The 19816-nt window shown below is 40.7% G+C and overlaps 1 protein-coding gene across 5 annotated transcripts; it reads right to left on the reverse strand.

The window, feature by feature from the left end:
* Window positions 1-487: 487 nt before the first annotated feature.
* On the reverse strand, window positions 488-19656 carry LINS1 (lines homolog 1). 5 transcript variants are annotated; one of them, XM_037510072.2, is made up of 10 exons: window positions 19585-19656; window positions 18886-19233; window positions 11761-11948; window positions 9812-9962; window positions 7934-8433; window positions 7740-7829; window positions 6847-6988; window positions 5568-6158; window positions 4240-4411; window positions 488-2163 (listed from the first exon to the last, which is right to left on the reverse strand). In XM_037510072.2, exons 5-10 carry the CDS (start codon window positions 8348-8350, stop codon window positions 1287-1289), a joined length of 2289 nt encoding a protein of 762 aa, XP_037365969.1. In that variant the 5' UTR covers window positions 8351-8433; window positions 9812-9962; window positions 11761-11948; window positions 18886-19233; window positions 19585-19656; the 3' UTR covers window positions 488-1286. The 5 variants fall into 5 exon arrangements, with proteins under 5 accessions (XP_037365969.1, XP_037365968.1, XP_037365971.1 ...); XM_037510071.2 differs by lacking the exon at window positions 9812-9962; XM_037510074.2 differs by lacking the exons at window positions 9812-9962; window positions 19585-19656 and adding an exon at window positions 19358-19511.
* Between the last annotated feature and the right edge of the window lie 160 nt (window positions 19657-19816).

Below are 19816 nucleotides of genomic sequence, written 5' to 3' on the forward strand. Positions count from 1 at the left end.
CTTGAACATATTCTTTGACACGCTTTTTCAATTATGTAGCAACTGCTCCAAGATGTGTGAAATACGTACTCTATAACATATAATAATTACATATATAAAACATACATACATATGTCAGAGTATAGCTGCAATGCTATGTATGACCAAACTTTTTGACCTCTAGGTTTCTGTTTGGTTAATATTAGCATTTCATTAATATTTTAATTAGCCAACCTCTATTTAGTTTTACCTGTCTTTTCCATTTCTACCTGAATGAATACTAACCTGTTTGGATTACCACAGCCTTAAAATATACTTTAATGTCTGGCAGGTTCAGTTCTGCACAAAAGAATCATTTAAGAAATATTTAAAAAATATTTTAAAGACATTTAATGACAGATTTACCAACACAGTGCTGTTGCTGCTCTACACAATAAAGACATATAAAATAAATTCCACTTACTCCCTTCCTTCAAAAAGAGAGAATTATTCACATTGCAATTTTAAATAGGAAAATTACCTCGTGGTTAAATTTTTATTTTTTTTAAAGAATAGACTCATGTTCATAGAATAGGGCACATAAATAGAGCTAATTAAAAAAAAAAGTTATGATTTTTAATCTTTTACTTATTATGTGTAAATACCTCAGCAGGGAATAATAACTATACTGGGTTAAACCGTGTTCTCTCCATTCCTGCCCACCACCTGTGGCTATAACCTTATTTGGAAGGTAATATAATCCAGTTCAGAGGTCAGGCAGGATTAGAGGTGGGTGCTAATCAATGACTGGTGTCCTTCTAAGAAGGAACCTGGACACAGATATAGAGCAAACACCAGACAGAAGAGAGGGCCAAGGTCTATGAGTCAAGGAACGCTGAGGATGGCCAGCCAGGCCCTGAAGTTAGGAAGAGCCAGGGCAGGCGTGTTGCCCAGATCCTTAACAGGGGGCATGGCCCTGCAGAGACCTTGATCTTAGACCTCTAGCCTCCAGAACGGAGAGAGAATACATTTCTGTATTTTAAACTGCCAAGTTTGTGTTAATTTGTTAATGGTAGCCCTAGCAACTAATTTAATAACTATCCCAAATTTTGTGTGAAGTTCGAACTACCATAAATTCTACAGGATGTACAACTGTATTGAGCCATCTGCCACTGGCTAGATCTTCTTCAGTTACTAGGCTGCTTCCAATAAGGCAAAATGAAAGACTTGGTTTAGAAAATCCCTTTAATGACTTGTTTTTTACTATTATTTTATTCAGGTACAATTTATAATAGGGAAAAAAAAAATACCTGAAACTATACCAATGTCTACAAAGGACTCACACATTTATTATATATTGCCTCAATATGTTTTAACAGTTTCAAAAGTGCCGTGGGGTTGTATGGGAAGAGGTTTTTCTTCTGGAGGCGCTGAATGGCACCTTGCAGCTCCTCAAAGCACCTAGCTGTGCTGTAAGACACACCCCCTTCAGAGAAAATGCTGTTTGTGGCTATGTCACAAAGGACAGAAACGGGAGCATTAGATTCATTTGGAAACAGAGGCCTCGAGTGAGGCTCCAGGTTAAGTCCTTTTTCATTCCTACCTTTCCCACAGGTGTCCTGAACGTTCTTCTTTGCTTCTTGGTATACAGAGGTCCATTTACTGTTTGCTATATGCTGGTCTGTGGATTCTACTTCTGAATCCTCGGAGCTGTCATAATCTACCAGACTTTGAGAAACCTTTTGGGGAGACCGACGGTCATCCTGCAGGGTGCCTTGGGTCTCCTTGGACATCACAACCTGACGAAGAGGTTCTGGTGAAGCTGGGGAGTGCCAAGAAGGATTATTTCTCTGACTCCCAGCAGCAGCCAAAGGACCAGGTTCTGCTTGGTTGCTGTTCCTGTCCTCAACAAGGAAGGGGGCACAACCACAAATATCTATGTTGTCTTTAAGTTCAGTTACATCAAAATATTTGCAAATGGTAAAAAAATTATCCCATTCTTTTTGCAGTAATTTTAAATACCTAACAAAATATTCAAGAAAACAGGTTTCTGAGGAAATCAAAAAGTCAAGAAGAACTGAAGAATCAAATCCAATATTTCTTAAGAAAAATAAGAAAATACAGTGTGGATTATAGCCATTGTCGTGTGTGTGATGCTTCCACATTTCTTTTTCTTGGGTCAAGCTTTCAGTAGTTTCACAATCTCTGAAATAAAGATAATGGAGATCCCAGATTAAGGACTTTTTACAAAAATAACAGTTTTAACAGACACAATTCACATACCATAAATGCATGTATCAGATTACTTTTTAATCTATGTTCAGTTTAAAAACATTCAAAACCAATTCATTTCCACACAAGCTCTAACCCTGACTCAATAAAATCAACCAAATCCATGATCTTGGTAGTTCTACTTTATCTGCCCCAAAGTTCTCTGTCTTGAAGTTGGGACTCCTCATTCCTACAGGTAACTAATTCCATGTGGTAAGGTGAGGCCGGAGACAAATTTCTTCCCTTTTTCCTAATGTGCAGTCCCCTATGGGGCAGTGGTTAATCAGCGTAGCCCATGTTCCTGGCCACAGTGACTTGCTCCAACCTGAATCTAACCTGATTAGCCTTAGTAGGCTAATCAGATTTCCCCTGGAACTTTTGCTGGAGCTATAAAGATTGTAACTGTAAGGTTGCTGTAAGCCTGGTAAGGCTGGTGACTGCCTAAGAATGAATTCAAAGCTATGAGACAGAGAAAAATAGAAGTTATCAAAGCCATGATTTTTTTTTTTTAGAGATTTATTTTGTTATGCATAGAAGAACTGGGGTACAGGCCAGAGGTGTGTACCTCTGGAGTGAGAGGGGTGAGAGGATTCACCAGAGACAGAGTGGGGAACAGAACAGGCAGACTGACTGAAATACACTACTAAGGGGAGCAGCGGGTGAGTCAGGAGAGGTCTGCTGCACCATGTGGGTAGCTCCCTGGCCGGGGATCGAATTTGTGCTGCAGTGGCTGCAGATAGCTTCATAGATTTCGCCTTAATCCCTTGCGCCACCAGGGAGGCCTCAGAGCCATGATTTGAATCCCTGTATAAACAGCTAAGCTGATGCCAAGCTGATCCCTTGAATTTCCTAACTGTAAGTCAATAAATTCCTTTTTGTTGATTAGACTAGTTTGTGTTGATTTCTATCATTCACAACCAATATTAATGAAGACAATTACATTTTTAAAAAAGGATGTGAGCATAAGCTTTTCTGGACAAACTGAAGTTATGAAAGTTAGATCTTCATATAGAAAGTGAATTTAATTCAAAGGCTTCCTCTATCTGTGGAGTAAGAAGTCAACTTTGAGTACAACTAAGATATATTCTAATAGCCATGTGTATTCAGACTGAATTTGTATTCAACCGTTTCTGAGCCTAATTCAAATCACATGCAGGAATTCTGTGTTCTTGATTAGAACCTTTTGAAAATTGGCCCCAAACACTTAGCGTCTGAAAGCAGCCACTGCCAGCAGTGTCATAATACAAGTGAGAGCTGGCAGCACGGCAATGCCCGGCAATCATTAGTAAGAAATCCCTTCCTCTGAAGCCAAGAAAAAAAAATGGAAATAAAGCAAAAACTTTAAGGTTTTAATAAAGCAGAAGCAGAAATAGTGGAAAAGGTCATCATTTATTGACTTCATGACCAATTAATTACAGATATTTGCCACAAGAAGAATCACCCCAAGTGCAGTGGTTTTAATGAAGCAGAAATCGCATCAGAATAAGCTGTTACCAGTAACCTGACTTCATAACCAGTTTTGGATATTTGCTTCAAGAGGACACCAGCCCCACCCACTGTATATTGAGATTATAATTTAGAGCATCTTGTCTGATTTCTTACAAGGTTTTACTCACCTTGACAAAGGCAAAAATTATTTTCTAGAAGATTAATATAAAAAAATTTAGTCTCAGAGGTGAAAAATCCTTTAACATTAAGGTTTAAAGGGATTAACTCACACAGGTAAAACAGAGATGGAGACTAAACCGGAACCTATACTCCTAACCCCGGTCTAGTTTGACTACTCTCAATCTGCTGAACCAGTCAAGTTTTCGTAATGAGAACACAAGTGTATCTCATTTTCATGTTGGGCAGTGTTAAAGAAAGACATTGGAACATATAAGGAAACCACAAGATTGTTAAGGATTTTTTTCCCTCCTAATAATGGAAAGAAAACAATATGCCCAGCACTTTATTAAAAATCTTTTCTATTTCCCTGGCATGTAGTTAGTACAGCTAAAGTATACTAACCTGGTCAACTTTAGGTAGATGGCCATTAATGCTTTGGCAGCCTCCAGCATGTCATCATCTTGTTCTATGAAGACCTTGGGCAACCATTCACACAGATTGCAGGATGGCAGACAGGGCCGAAGGTGAGGCTTTAAGAAGGTCAGTAACTCAGACATAAATCTCTGTAAATCAACTTCAAAAAATGGAAATTTCAAAGAGCAGGCAACAGTTTATGAATATATTATTATCTTGCCTGTATAAAAAGTTAGAATATCTAATGTTCTTTAAAATGCATCATAATTCACACTTTCAAAAAATCCTGTGACTACTTTGCAAATTAGGAAACGCAATTTTAGAGAAAGAGACTTACTGAAGAGGATAATAGTTAAATTATATAGCAGATCAGTGTCTATTTGCCACGACTGCCTGATAACTAATAACATGAGAAGTAAAAGTCATGGGAATTCTTGCTAAAAGAAGATAAAAGTAAGTAGTAGGTGCAGAAATCACTTTTTACGATGCCATACGTAGAAGCAACAATGCAACCAAACAAGATAACTTTGTCTTCAAAGTTGACAGCAAAATACTTTATTTTTTTTGGTTTGTTTGTGTAAATGATAAATAAAAGTTGTACCAGTAAGCAGAGGAATCAAAAAGTTTTGGGGGAGTTATAACCGCAATTTAAAACTCTGAATTAACATATGCCACCTAGTGTTGCAAATTAGAAGTGCACAGAATTCTAACCAATAGGTAGTCACTGCCAGCTAATAATCCAAAGCAATTCAGGGAAGTCACTGTTTACAACTGAAGTCTTCACTGAAACTACATGCTCTGTGTATATAAACAATTACTATTCCTTTTTCTCAAATGAAATGGAGTACGGCATGTCTTCCCTAAGACCAAAACTGAATAGTGTACCTTAAATGGTTATCTTTTGAGTTAAGAGCCCTGAAATTATATGTGACTGTTTCTTCAGTAAGATTAAACTCTCATAGAGTACTTTCAACTCACTTCTCAGTTATCAGTAATCTACATTAGCAGACATACTAACTCTTTGAAGGATAATATGACTAAAATACTATAGAAATGTATGAATTGACTTAAATCAGCAACTTTGAGGTAACTCAACACTTTTTTAAACCATCAGTCACTCACCACACAAACTCCATGTAACCCACAGAGGGCTGACATGTTTCTTCTGGTAATGCTACTTCTATTTTCTGAGGAAAATAACTAGGATAATGCACAGCTTAAATGAGCGAAATTTAGAGTCCTAAGATTTGATAATCATGAATAATTTACTTCATTGATTATGCTCTACTCTGTAGAAAAGTAGTTCAGGGAATTACCTTTCATTTCATTTACTGAAGCACAACTTTGAAACTTGATTTCTAAGGATTTAATGATAAGTAAGCTTGCAGCTCTGAGGGTCACGTGGTCTGCACCAGGGACATGGGCACCTCCCGGCTGAACCTCATCGCCTCCGAAGCAGGATGGTTCTCCACAGACAGACAATGCCCGCAACAAACCCAAATCCACAGCTTGCAAAATGGCATCAGCTAAAGCCAACATGTCCGTATCAAAATGAGGATCTGGAAGTGTTAAGGCAGGGACAGAGCCACGACAAAGGTCTTCACCCACTTTCTGGAGCAGGCACTTTTTGATGAATATGATGCACTTCCTTTTGACAAAGGCCTTGATGGGCCAGGTAATGACATTTAGCACACAAGAAGGTTTCAAAAATAAAAGCCTTTGGCAAGTGAAATGTGACTTCAGGTGGATTCTGGTGGCTATAAGAAGTTCCAGCAATTCCAGGAAAGACATCAAACTAGTTACTATTTTAGAAGTATCCTGGAAGTTTTCAAAGTGCTGAGAAAAGAAGGAATTATAAAATTCTTCAAAAACAGTGTCAAAAGGAGTCAGGAACTGCTTTAGAATTTCTGCAATTATAAAAACAGTAGTGATAAACAGTAAGAAAAACAAAGGATTTTTAAAACAAGTTTATAATTTCATTTTTGTAAATATTACTACTTGACAAGATGAAAACTGGACTTGGATTGTTTACTTCTAATGTGAAAAAATGAAGCTAGGCAGATTAACAGCTGATAACAGAAGTTAACAGCCACCAGTGTCAGACAATGCAAGGGATGTGTAATAATGAAGAGCTTTAATTTCGCCCTTGTGTCTTTATGTCTTATAAAAAGGAATCCTCAAACAAAAAATATGGTGAAGGATTCTTTGATTTTTCATATTTCAAACTGTAAAGTAAGTTTTACTTTTCATTATAAATATCACAGAACTCAGGGGCCATCCCTGGTGGTGCAGCGGTTGAGCACTGGGTTGCGAAGCTGCCCGCAGACTCTGCAGCGCCGGTTCAATGCCCAGCCGCCGGCGAGGGTCCCACATGGCATGCAGACCTCTCCTGCCACCCGCTGCTCCCCTCAGCAGTGTACCTCATCAGTCTGCCTGTTCTGTTCCCCGCTCTGGCTCTGGTGAATTCTCTCTCCCTTCTACCCTTCTGACTGTACCCAGTGCTTGTGTAAATAAATAAATAAATCTTTAAAAAAAAAATCACAGAACTCGGGAGCAAGATGACAGTGAGTGCTTATAGGGAAGCCTAATTCTTACCTGTTTTTTGTGAACATGGATCTTTAAAGGTTTCTTTTATTACATCTGTCAGAGTTGAGAGGCAGTATACGACTTTATCACTTTCAGTGTGTACAGAAAGATTTTTTTGGCAAAAAGCAATCCAGGATTTGCTTAATGTCATCTACAAGTAAGAAGAAAATTAAAAGTACTAAGTTATAATATTATCGCTACAATTAGAAATTACCTATCATACACAACTGTACACAACATTGTTTACTCCCTTGCCAAAAAAAAAAGTGTATTTGATAAAATCAGAATGAACACAAATATCCTAACATTTTTTAAGAAATACAATATACCATAGAAACAAAGGCTCCAAAGGGAATGTAAAAATATTAGCAGTAGTTATCTCTAGGTGGTGGAATGATGTGTTTTTTATTTTTTTATACTTTTTTCCTTGTTTTCCAAATTTTCTACAGCAAATGCCACCTTCTGCCTTCAGAAAAAAATGCTCTATCAAGAAACTCAAAAGTAATTAATTATGCTAAGATAGTCCTAGAATTTATTTATATTAGATCTGTTTTGAAAACAGTCCATTTCCTACAGGGGTTCCTGAAACTGGGGTGGGATTAGAGGTGATGCTGAGGGTTTCCTACACCTTTCAGAGTCGAAGAAAGCCATGGACTCTGCCTTGAAACCCACCGTTTGGGTCTCACATCTGATTTATAATGATTTACAATATATATATTAGACTCTAAACCTTGATACAAGTCTTTGATTATTCCTTTCTTACACTTTTGAGGACTTACACGTTTTATTACATGAGCAAATAATTCATCAACACAAGTATTTGAATGGTAAAATCAAAATTCAGAACGTGATCTTAAAGAAACTGCGAGGAAATAACAAGGAAATCTGATTGCCCACCTCACCTTTTCTTTCAACCGGAAATACACAAGCAGGGCGAGGCACTTTGCTGCCATGTGAGGTAACAGCTTATCCGAGTTTTGGAACATACTGGTCTACAGTGGGAAAGCAAACAAATTTACCCACCGTTGTTGAATGTTTCCACACTTTTATTTTAAAAGCTTAGATCTTAAACAAACACAAAACCCCCATGGCTTACTAATTCAGAATCGACTTCTGATGATTTTAAGAGGATTTTAATGATCTCTCGGTATTTCTCCTTTGCCTGGAGTTCAGTGTCTGAGGACAGTATCCTGGTGATCATCACTCGGATCACTGTTAACTGCAGGAGCCTAATTTCCCAGGCGCTGCTCTGCTGAGCATTTCTCTTCCAACACTTGGGCTCTGCAGAATTGGTAGAAGCCGAATTGGTAGAGGCTGGGGGTCGCCCATCTGGGACCCCACGGTTGTCGGAGCCTTCTGAGCAGGTGGTGGAGGAGCTGGCTTGATCTGAAAATGCTGGACTGAGATAACAGCCACAGTCATGGCTGTCATTTTCCAGTGTGGTTCCAAGAAGTACCTTCTCGTACAGTTGTCCTAAGATTTCAAAGCAAGCTTCCGTTTTGATTGCCATCATGTAGCTTTAAGGTCGACAATTGCAAATTGTAAATATTAATCTTAGAAATCTGACAAATCTCTACAGTGTTTCTTTGGTGAAATCTAAAATAGGAAAAATAAATTTGAAATTCTAAGTGTTACATCCATCAACATTACAAGGGAAAGAAAGGCATCTGTTTCAATTTAGTCATTTAGTTTCGCTAGTGAGAGGTAATGCTGATTGCTTAATTTCCAAAATGGAAAATTGGTAATAAGAACATTATTTTAAGACCATAAAAATATGTCTCCCATACAGATTTAAAGCCACCAAATTAATTTGGTCACAGCAGGAAATACAGCTTTTTTTTTCCAAACACTTTTCAAGGCTTTTCTCCAGACTTCTCAGCCTTGGTGCTGTTCACATTCAGGACCAGATCATTTTGCTGTGGGGGAGCTGTCTGCATCCAGGGTGGTTTAGCAGCATTCCTGGCCTCCACCTAGGAGGTGCCAGTAGAGCTCCCCTAAGGGGCAAAAGTCCATGCAGAGGATGCTGGGCTAACCAAATTCATTAACCTTCACCTACTTACAGGCAAAACCTAAAGTTAGATTGCTATGTGGTCACATTATTATATTGGTGATGAATAGTTTCCAACTTAAAATTATCTGATAACAGAAAGAAACCTTGGCTATCACATGTAATGGGAAATAAAAATTAAAAAAAAAAAAAAAACAAAAAACCAGAAAAAGACGAGCTACTAGGGAAAAGGAATCTGTACATGAACAAAATGCACTTGTGCCCGGATGCATGTGAAGACATCTGATCGACCCAGGCTCCTCTGACATGATGGAGAACAGGGAGAGTGGAGGAAGAGAAAGGTTGTGTAGGGTCATACGTGGCTCTCAGAGCAGGGAATAAAGGCCACCAACAGAGAGATGAGTATTAGAGGCAGCACAGAGTTTCTACAGAGCAAGCATGGAGATGAAGAATCTGACTTTGCAGAAGCAAAAGACATTGTTGAATATCCTTTCAATGGAATGCTGGAGCCTCAGGGAAATCTCACATGGTTTGGAGCTAGTTCCTTCTTTGGAGCTGTTTTACACCTCAAGTTGTAGATATCTGATAGCAATGCGAAAAATTCTTCTGCAAACATGCAAATTATCATGTGTGGAATGGCCATCCTCCGTGCAGTGGGAAAAGCTAGATTTGCTATTGATAGATATGCTTCTGTCTGTGAAGTCATTTCAATATTCCCTTACTCCATCCAATTGTGTGGTTCTTTTATTTTTCCTTTAAAATGGTTGTGAGATCTGCCTGGTTCTCTGTTTAATGAATGGGGTAAATCAAACCTTTATGTGCATCACGCTTTTGTTGTCTTAAACCTGAACTTTAACAAAATCCACGGTTCCCTTGTCTACCCAGACCCACTTATAAATGCCTTGCTTGTCTGACCTTCCTCACAGAAGGCACTGGGTGGCGAGGGAGTAGGCAGCTGTCACTTACATCGGGTCTCACTTCTACAATAAGGCCCACTGATCCGCCCGGCTGTGGTCTTTCACCTCCTTCCCTCTCCACTGATTTCTCCACTGCTTAGTTGCTAAGGAATTTCAATTCCCCACTGCTTCCCACAAGACAAAGGCGCCCTGTGATAAATCTGTAATACAGAAATAAATATGAAGAAACCTATAGATTTTAATTTTAAAGCTATGAAACTTTTGGTAGGTTTTCTCTGTGTCCTATTTTCAAACCAGGGTGTACATCCCGAATGATTCATAAACAACAGAATAGCAGGACTATAGGGAAACCAAGTAAGACATCAGTGTAAAAAAATAATAACGGTACAAAACACAACAAAGCAAAAACGGACAATTATAAACCAGAGACATCCTGCAGGGGAGGAGGAGGGAGAGGGAGGGAGGAGCACAGGGGACTGAGGTGATGGTGCACAGGTGCATTGGTGAAGGAAACTCTATGGGGACTCCACCTGAGGGGGTAGGGAGAAGCAAATATTGTTTAAAAATGAACAATGATGTAAAAAAATATATAAAATAAAAATGAGAGATTTGAAAAATAAATAAGAAAAGAGTAAAAAAAAGAAGCACCACACCTTTTGGTGTTCCCAAAAAAACCTGAGCAGGAAGGACTACCAAGTCCATGCTCCAGTGGGGACCACCACACCTTCCTCACTGAGGCCCTTGTTTTCTGAGACCCACGTGTTCTCTGTCTTTGGGAGACTGCCCATTAAAGAACATTCTCCCTCTTGCAATAGCCTGAAAATAATGGTCTCTGGTGCATTTTATCTGTCATACATTAGAACTGGTTTTCATCTTCTACTTCAAAGCCTAATTCCATTGTACTTATTTTGCTTTATTTTTTAGTTATAACATTTCTTCCCAATAAAACTGACACTTTACAAGAGAGTATTTTAGGTTTTAACTGGTATCATATGTTCAACACTATTATAATTTTCAGCAACAAATGGATGTTTATAGCAATGCTATTGCAATAAAGACACTTTCAATTACATTTCTATAAGTCATAAGTCCTTAAATTTTACCACTAATGAGAATAAAATTGCTGCTCTTCAACCGTTTTTAATCTACAGAAAAGGCAATTTCAAATGGTTCAGCTATTTCAGCATGCAAATCTAAAGTGGATGCCAGTAAATAAACAGATAAGCAAGTGTTTTGGTGTTTTTTTTGGGGGGGGGAGGATCGGCTATTTTCTGTGAAGACAGGAACCAGGTTCTTTGATAAAAGTGACTGTCAGAAAAAAGATTGAAGAGTAACATTTTAAATTATGAAAGACAGATTCCAAATGGCCCTTCATAGGCAAAGGGAAACATGAAGCATCAACTAGGAGCCACAAAGCCACACAGGTAGCAAATGAAGACAACAGGTGTGGCGCGTCTGCTACTGTGACGAAGCATCCATCTTCCCAACTGCCGCATCTTTCACAATATTGATTCTGGCAAAAGAAATCTGTACTGAAAGAGAGGTCTGTGGGTGGCTCTTTGAGAATTGTGTATGTTATTTATTTATTTTTTTAAAGATTTACTTATTTATCCATACAAGAACTGGGGTACAGGCCAGAGGTGTCGGGGGTGAGAGGATTCACCAGAGACAGAGTAGGGAGCAGAAAAGGCAGATGTACTGAAATACACTGCTGAGGGGGCAGCGGGCGAGTCAGGAGAGGTCTGCTGCGCCATGTGTGTTAGTTCCTTGGCCAGGGATTGAACTCGTGCTGCAGTGGTTGTGGACAGCTTCATAGATTGCGTCTTAACCCCTTATGCCACCAAGGTGGCTGCTTTGTGTTTGTTTTTTAGAGCAATTATAGTATTAAGGACACACACAGTATTCAGGACAGTATTCAAGAACAAGTATTCAGGACAAATCCTTAAAAAAAAAAAAAAAAAAAAAAAAGGCAAAAAAGAACTAGGGGATTTAACCCACCACACTTTTCTTCTTAAGTAGCAGCTACAAGGTCGGCAGGTATCAAGCTGCAGGACCACGCAGGGTTGGAGGAAGGGACACCTTCAGGCACCAAGCTTTTCAGAGACACTGACCAAGGAGAGCCTGGGACTAAATGCTGAGAGGCTTTGGAGGCAGCTACACTGAACCCATGAGAGGATTTGTCTCACCTAGAAAGGAAGCAGATATTAGGGGAGGTCTAATTAGGACAAATGACTAAGCAGTGCTTCTTGGGGTTCTGTCAGGAAGAGCCTCTTGGCAGAGGAGAGAACTCCCATAGCAGAGAGCTAACAGGATCTCCTTTGAGAACATGAAATCTGTCTGCAGTCTCTCACTGTTAAAGTACTACAGATAAACTGAATTCTGCATTCTGTTCCTGATAGAACATGGATGTCTTAATATAAAAAGAATATATTTCCCAGCCATCTTTACATAAAGTTGACGATTTAGTAATAATAATTACTATATAATGACACACTTTTGAGTAACAGCTTTACAACAACGATATGATACTTAATTATCCTACCTGGTTTACAGGTAAGGAAACTAAGGCATAGAGAGTTGAAGCTAGTTAGGGACTTGTACCCAGTTTGTTTTCAAATAGTATAGTGTACCCCTGGTCCTTGAAAAGCCTCTCGATAATGGCTGAAGCCCTAACAAACTTCTTAAGTGTAAACAGGAACTCATACAGCCTACCCTTCACCACTTGCCTCATCTACTCCCATGATACTAGAAAGCAATACTGACCCTCAACATCCCTTCCGCATGCTGCATAACATGGAATCAAGGCCAAGTACTAGACAACTTCCCGGTGCAAACCAAAATTAACTTTAAAAAAAAAATTATTTGTTTATGCATACAAGAACTGGGGGGTAGGCCAGAAGTGTGGGGTGTGAGAGGATTCACCAGAGACAGTGTGGGGAGCAGAACAGGCAGAGCTACTGAAATACACTGCTGAGGGGAGCAGCGGGCGAGACAGGAGAGGTCTGCTGCGCCATGTGGGTCAGCTCCCTGGCAGGCTGGGGAACTGAACTCATGCTGCAGTGGCTGGAGATAGCTTGATAGCGCTGACTTTAACCCCGGCACCACAAGGTGGATCTCCCCAAATTAATTTTTTTCAAATGACACTGTGCCACCATAAGTTTAAGTGTTCATCAGGACACCCACTTGAACGAATTTTTAAATTAAATTACTTTTAGTGGCTACACAAAACCCAGGGGAAAAGCTACACTATCCACTGATCAAACTTTGATACAAGATTATCAACAGTTTAAAGGCAGTAGACCTATGAATAACCCAGACCTTGATTTTATTTCATTTAAAATAATTTCAACCTTTCAGCAAAATTAACCTGAAAGAGATCATAGGTTTATATTAAAATTAAGCGAACCCAAAAAGTACGAGAAAATCTTCAGAATCTAAGGCAAAGCAGAGTTCTTAGACTTTACCCCACAGCACAAGCCATAAAGGTAAAAACTGGTAAAATGGAATGCAACAAAATTCAGAACTTTTGCTCTAAAAAAGACCCTATCAAGAGGATGAAAAGACAAGCCACAGACAGAAAAAATTTGCTAGACACATATCTAACAAAGGGTTCATATCTAGAATATATACAGAACTCTCTACATTCAGCAATAAAAAAATAATTGGAAATGGACAAGAGACATGAATAGACATTCCACTAAAGAGGAAGTACAGATGGCATTAAAGTACATGAAAAGATGTTCAACCTCATCAGCCATTAAAGACGTGGAAAGGAAAACCTCAGTAAATACCACTATCAGAATGACAGAAGTAAAAAATTAGTGACACCAAATTCTGGACAGGATATGGAGAATCTGAATCAGTCTTACACCGCTGGTTGGAAGGTAAAATGACACAGATACTCGGGAAGACAGCTTGGCAGCTTCTCACAGAAGCTTCTCACAGTTGCATTCTTTGGTAGTTGTTGAAAATTAACATCCACACAAAAATGTATGTGCCAAAACTTAGAACCAATGAGATGTTCTTCAGCTGGTGAATGGGTTCACTGAACATGGGCTATTGTTCAACAATAAAACATCTAGACCCCAGATCTAGATGTACCAAAGCAGCAGATTGACTCTTTCCAATAGGAGGCGAGCGAATAAAGCTCTAAGCCTCCCTTACTCCGGTCAGCAGGAATAGCCTCAGCCCTCCTCTCTGTGCCACTTCTGACAAGGAAATAAATCTCTACACAAGGGGGTCTCTCCACCCTCCGTGCAGACATGGAGAGACACCCTCCTTAACACAGACAGGGATGGGAAGGTGTGTAAACAAATTGCTGAGCTCACTAACTTAGTTGTCCAAACCAAAACTCTTTCTGTTGAAGACAGAGTTTCAACTTCTCAGAGAACTAATCTGCTTGACTCATGGAGCAGTGCATATGCCTAAATGATTCTCCAATCAGTTCCTTAGCTTATCTGATTGCAAAAATATATTGTAAATGCTGTGTAATTTTCAACTTCCTCATTTTACATGACTATAAAAGTTTCATGTCAAAAATGATTAGCAGCTTCCACAGAAGTTTTTACTGCATTATGCATCTGAGGATAAAAATCATACACATCTTAAAATGGTTGCAATAAAGAGCAAATTAAATAGCCTTGAAGGAAAAAACTTCCCCTAAATTAGCAAGACAAGAGTTACCAGAAAGCTCAAAAGGCACTAGGTTCGCTTTCTTTCAGTATCTTTTTCGCTGAGACCTTGGGGCCAAGGATGGAAATAGAATTCTCTATCCAGTGGCAGCTTCCTTCCTTGCCATGGACAAATGGACTAACTTATGAAAAATATTTACAACTCAGGTCACTGGATACCTGGCTGTCCCAAGACCTGACTGTCTCCTACTGCACACAAGGCTCATCTTCTCCATCAGTTCACAGGCTCCCGGGCCAGTGCTTTGACCTTGGTCACACAATGACATCACAGGACACCAGGAAAAATCCCCAATCCCTGGACACCCTGATGGCCAATGGACTCAGACTTGCTTGAGAGGGATTTAGGCATTTTTCCAAAGCTAAAACTCTTTCTACTCAGGGAATAAACCCAATTCTGACGGAGTCCTGGTTTTATGAATGAAAACATCATAAATACTTACCTTAAATTACTTCATTTCCATTTGTGTGAATTTGATATTACCTAAGTGAGCAGGAAATGAAGTAGGTCTAGGAAAATCTAATCAATTTTAATTAGCTAAAAAATATCGTGCAATTTAAACTGCTTTCACTGGCTTTAAAAGTCAATGAAAAAATATATGAAATCTGATAGCACAATTTCAATATAGCAATTTCGAATTAATAAGTAGCACAAAATGCAAGTGTGAAAATACAGTGTTTCCTGATTATAACTATATTCTTCAGTCACTTTAAAAATTGTAACTTGAACAAAGGGTTTTATTTTTATTTATTTATTTTTAAGGATTTATTTATTTATTAATACAAGAACTGGGGTACAGGCCAGATACGCGGGAGGGTGAGAGGATTCACCAGAGACAGAGTGGGGAACAGAAGGGGCTGACCAACAAAATACACTGCTGAGGGGAGCAGCAGGCAAGACAGGAGAGGTCTGCTGCACCATGTGGGACCCTCCCCAGGCTGGCAAGGAATTGAACCGGCACTGCAGAGACTGTGGATAGCTTCACAGTGCTGCGCTCAACCACCTGCGCCACCAGGGGAGGCCAGAACAAAGGGTATTAAATGAGGAACAAAATGGCCAGAAAAATGGAAGCACTAGAAATTAGAAGACAACTCAGTTATTGCCTCCTCATTAAGAAGCCCATAGTCCTGCATGTCCTGGTGGAGCCTTCATTTAACAAAGACACTTTCTGCACTGCATGGTGGGCACTGAGGCTGCTGTAAGCCTACTGTGTCTCCATGCCACTCACATTATTTATTCATTTCCTTCTCTCTCTCTCTCATTCTGTTTGGAGTTCAAAATTCCTTGATTCTGTAATAATGTGTTATAAAACTCAACTTATAAATTACATGCATACCAATATACCAATTTTCATCTTTTTTTAAAACTGGTTTTCACTGCTAAGAAAATTTGAAAATTAAGAACTAGGTAAGTCCTAAAGCCTTGTGCAACTCTATTAAAATTCCTAGGAAGGAAATAATAAGTACTTTAGGCAGAATATACAGATAAAGTCTAGAAATTCATAGAACAAGTACTGTGCTTAGAGACAAAAAGAATGTGCAAAAATGGAGGGAGCTGTATTAAAATTCTACTTGTTTTGCAAACTTTTTGTGATGTTTTATTTCCATAATAAATGATAGAGAAGTCATGGTAGAAACGAAAGATCAAAAGTTGCTAAGGTAGGGCCTCCCTGGTGGCACAGGAGGTTGAACGCAGTGCTGTGGAGCTGTCCGCAGCCTCTCAGCACAGGTTCGATCCCCAGCCAGCCAGGGAGATATCCACATGGTGCAGCAGACCTCTCCTGTCGCGCCCGTTGCTCCCCTCAGCAGTGTATTTCAGTCAGTCTGTCTGTTCTATTCCCCTCTTTGTCTCTGGTGAATCCTCTCACCGCCCGCACCTCTGGCCTGTACCCCATTCTTGTATGCATAAATAAATCTTAAAAAAAATAATAAAATAAATAAAAACAAAAAGAGCAGCCTTACTAAACATTTAGATGAGAAAAAATACAACTTTTATTTCAGGAAGAGCCTAGTTGCAAATCATATAAAAAAGTTTTTAATCCCTTCTGGCTGTTGTTTTTTTTTTAGCCAAAACTTTCTAGAAAGTGTAATATCCAACTGTACATTCAAAAGAATATATGTCAGACTTTGCAAGCACTTACCAGAGAGGTTATGACAAGATGTAGAAAGATACTCTACTCTAAATGAGATGACTCTTCCTAAAAAACTACATAGAAAGGTATCACATATTTAAGAATGTGCAATTTCCCTTATATCACTCAGTAATCATATTACTATATTTCCTCTTTTCCTTAAAGTACATAACTGAATAATAATTAACGTTCTGGTGTATTGATTGCTATATATTGGCAACTTTATTTTAAAGATTTATTTATTTATTCATACAAGGTCTGGGGTACAGACCAGAGATGCGGGGGGTGAGAGGATTCACCAGAGACAGCAGGGGGAATAGAACAGGTAGATCTTTTGAAATACACTGCTAAGGGGAGAAGTGGGCAAGTCAGGAGAGGTCTGCTGTGCCATGTGGGTAGCTCCCTGGCCGGGGATCGAACTTTCGCTGCAATGGTTGCCGTTAGCTTCATAGGTTGTGTCTTAACCCCTTGTGCCACCAGGGAGGCCCAAGGCTCCTCTTTTTAGGTTTTATATTTCTTGAGAAGCCTCACTGATAAACAAGGGCAAGAAGTCTTTAGGGTTCACCAGATGTGAATATTAATTTAATCATTAATCCATAGTGTCTAAGTGTCTTCTCCATTATGCATGAGGATTCTTACTTTTATATGTCCTTTACACTCCTTCCTCCAGCCTATGTTCTTTTCTTAAAAGAAAATAATTTTATCAGCAGAGTTGCTGGTTAAAGGGGAAAATTCTTTAAAGGCAAAAACACACTCATCCATGACAAGTCAATTTTCTCTTGGAGTCCTGCTTCCCTCCCTGGATCTCCTGTCTTAAATGTTGGACCTTAAGTGTTCAGTCCTCTATTCTCTCCTTACAGCAACTTCACAGACTATTGGTGTCTTCAATGATGCTCACACTCACAGCTGTCCAGGGTGAGCACTCTTCTGGGCTCCATTTGGAGGGCCCCCACGCACCTGCAGTACCAACGCCCCTCATTCGCTGGCCCCTCAATTCCTACAGGGCACATTTTAGTATAAGGCATCTGACCTTCTATTCATCCAAACTAGAAACTTGGATATCTTTCTGGATACCTTCCTCCAACTACTTTTCTATTTTCACTGCCACTTACTAGAGGACATCCACCTGGATACCTGCAACAGATTCCTAGCTAGGTGGTAGTTTCTTGGTGCATCCAATACCCACTCCCTCCTAAAAACAAAAGAATTCTCGGGCCTTTCCTGGTGGCGCAGCAGTTGAGCGCTGGGCTGCGAAGCTGCCCACAGCCTCTGCAGCGCCGGTTCGATCCTGGCTGGCCGGTGAGGGTCCCACATGGCGCGCAGACCTCTCCCGCCGCCCACTGTTCCCCTCAGCAATGTACTTTGTCAGTCTGCCTGTTCTGTTCCCTGCTCTGGCTCTGGTGAATTCTCTCACCCTCCTGTGCTTGTGACTGTTCCCAGTGCTTGTATAAATAAATAAATCTTTAAATAAAAATTCTCTATTTTCTTTAGGATAAAGTCTACCCCCCTGAACACAGCTTGGTAGACAGTTCAAAATCTGATTCTTGGGTCTTCTCACTTCTGTGCCCCCCTCCCAATTAAGCTCAGGCTTTCTCTGAGGTCCTCAGAAACTTGCACTTTACGGAGTCCCAACTTGCTTAGCCTATTCTTTCTGACTAAACTACACTCAACCTTCTCCTTCCCATTCTCAACATGCAACTTGGAAGCCTCCAGTCCCAGAGAAGACTTCCTGCCACATAGCCAAGTCAGGATTCAGTTGCCTCAGTATTTACCTCATCCATTGTCCATAACTATATTCTTGTTTAGTTCTCTCACACTTTATTAGGAGCTTCCCTGGTCAGAACTGTGCTGTTTGCCTACAGAAGCCAACTGTCAGCTCACACGGAGGACACTGAAAGGTGTGTTCTTGAATACATGAATGACAGTGTAAAGAAAAATATGAGGGAGCAAATTCCAAGTGTCTGCAATGGCCCTCATCTGTCACAAAACATCTGAATAGAATTTACTACATGAAAGTAGTTAGGAAAATATTCCTTTGTATAACTAGGAAGGTCTTTCTCTGGGGTCACTGGTGGAAATCAAATGTCTGCTGGACTGGGTGACTTAGTTTAAAATCACATCAACCCTTGCCTTAACTACAACAGGCTACATTGGCAGCAGCCCCACCCCCTCCTACTGTCTTCCACTGAGTAAAAAGCGATCTTTGCAAAACATAAATAAAATGCTATAACTTTCATTCCGTGGCCTACTACAAGGCCCCCCAGCCCCCAACCTCATTACCAATCATTCTCCCTCTTACTCACTCTGCGAGGCCACACTGGCCTTTCTGTCTTGAGGTTCCTGTAACAGCAAAGGTTTTCCTGCATTAGAGGCTTCGCCTTTTTGAGTCTCTCCGCCTGCCAAAAATCCACCCCCTCCCCATGAAGGCTTTGCAGCCTCCTCTTCATTCAAATGGCTGCTCAAATGTCACTTCCTTAGACACGTTTCCTGACGACCCATCCAAAACAGCCATCGCGGCCTCGTCACACTCTAGTCCATTATCCTATTCGATTCTCTTGAAATCACTTATCAAGATCGCTCGGTGCTTCTCTCCCCCGTTGAAGAGGAAGCTCCACGGTGGAAATGCTTGCATCGATCTTGTTCACGGTCGTCTGCAAACGAGAGTGGCAGCTGACACTCACTCACTCAATGAATAAAGGCCCTTAATAAACACGCCCATCTCGCAAGTCTTCCACGCTCTCCCCCTCCATCACAGGAATCCGTGAGGGTCGCTACCTTTGCAGGGAAGCGCCTGGACCGTGACCGCCATCCCCAAGAGCTCCGCCCAGCCCTGAGCCAGCAGGGCCGAGAGACCCACACAGGGGCGGAGGACTCGGCGCGGGCGCCCCTCTCCTAGCTCCCTGGGGACGGCCGACCCCTCAACTTCAGCCCCCGGTCCAGCTCCTTAGCCGGCCGCGCACACGCCTCCCTCTGGGTCGAGCTCCGCAGCCGCTCCCGGTTACCTGCCAAGGATGTGGTTCCAGCCTTTCTGCCTTCGCACCGCCGCCCCAGCGCGGACGGGCCCTCGTCGGCCACCGTAGCTCACAGAACGTCGCGGCCGGCCCCGCCCCCCGCGTGCGCAGAGGCCCATTCGGCGTAGAGCGTCTCCTAGCAACCGCTTCGAGTCCCGCCGCCAGGGGCGGGGCATCGGAAGCCACAGGGGGGAAGCCGAGGGGAAGTGAGTGCGGCCAATCA

The sequence above is a fragment of the Talpa occidentalis genome, unplaced genomic scaffold (assembly GCF_014898055.3).
Source record: "Talpa occidentalis isolate TD23 unplaced genomic scaffold, MPIMG_talOcc4v2.1 talOcc4.14, whole genome shotgun sequence".
Classification (NCBI taxonomy): domain Eukaryota; kingdom Metazoa; phylum Chordata; class Mammalia; order Eulipotyphla; family Talpidae; genus Talpa; species Talpa occidentalis.

Excerpts from the sequence above, each read along its gene's own strand:
- LINS1 (XM_037510075.2), bottom strand. The coding sequence starts at position 8,350 with ATGATGGCAATCAAAACGGAAGCTTGCTTTGAAATCTTAGGACAACTG. Across the intron at positions 7,830-7,933 it reads CAGAAGTCGATTCTGAATTA|ACCAGTATGTTCCAAAACTC; the intron begins GTAAGCCATGGG and ends TTCCCACTGTAG. Across the intron at positions 4,412-5,567 it reads TTCAGTAAATGAAATGAAAG|TTGATTTACAGAGATTTATG; the intron begins GTAATTCCCTGA and ends CATTTTTTGAAG.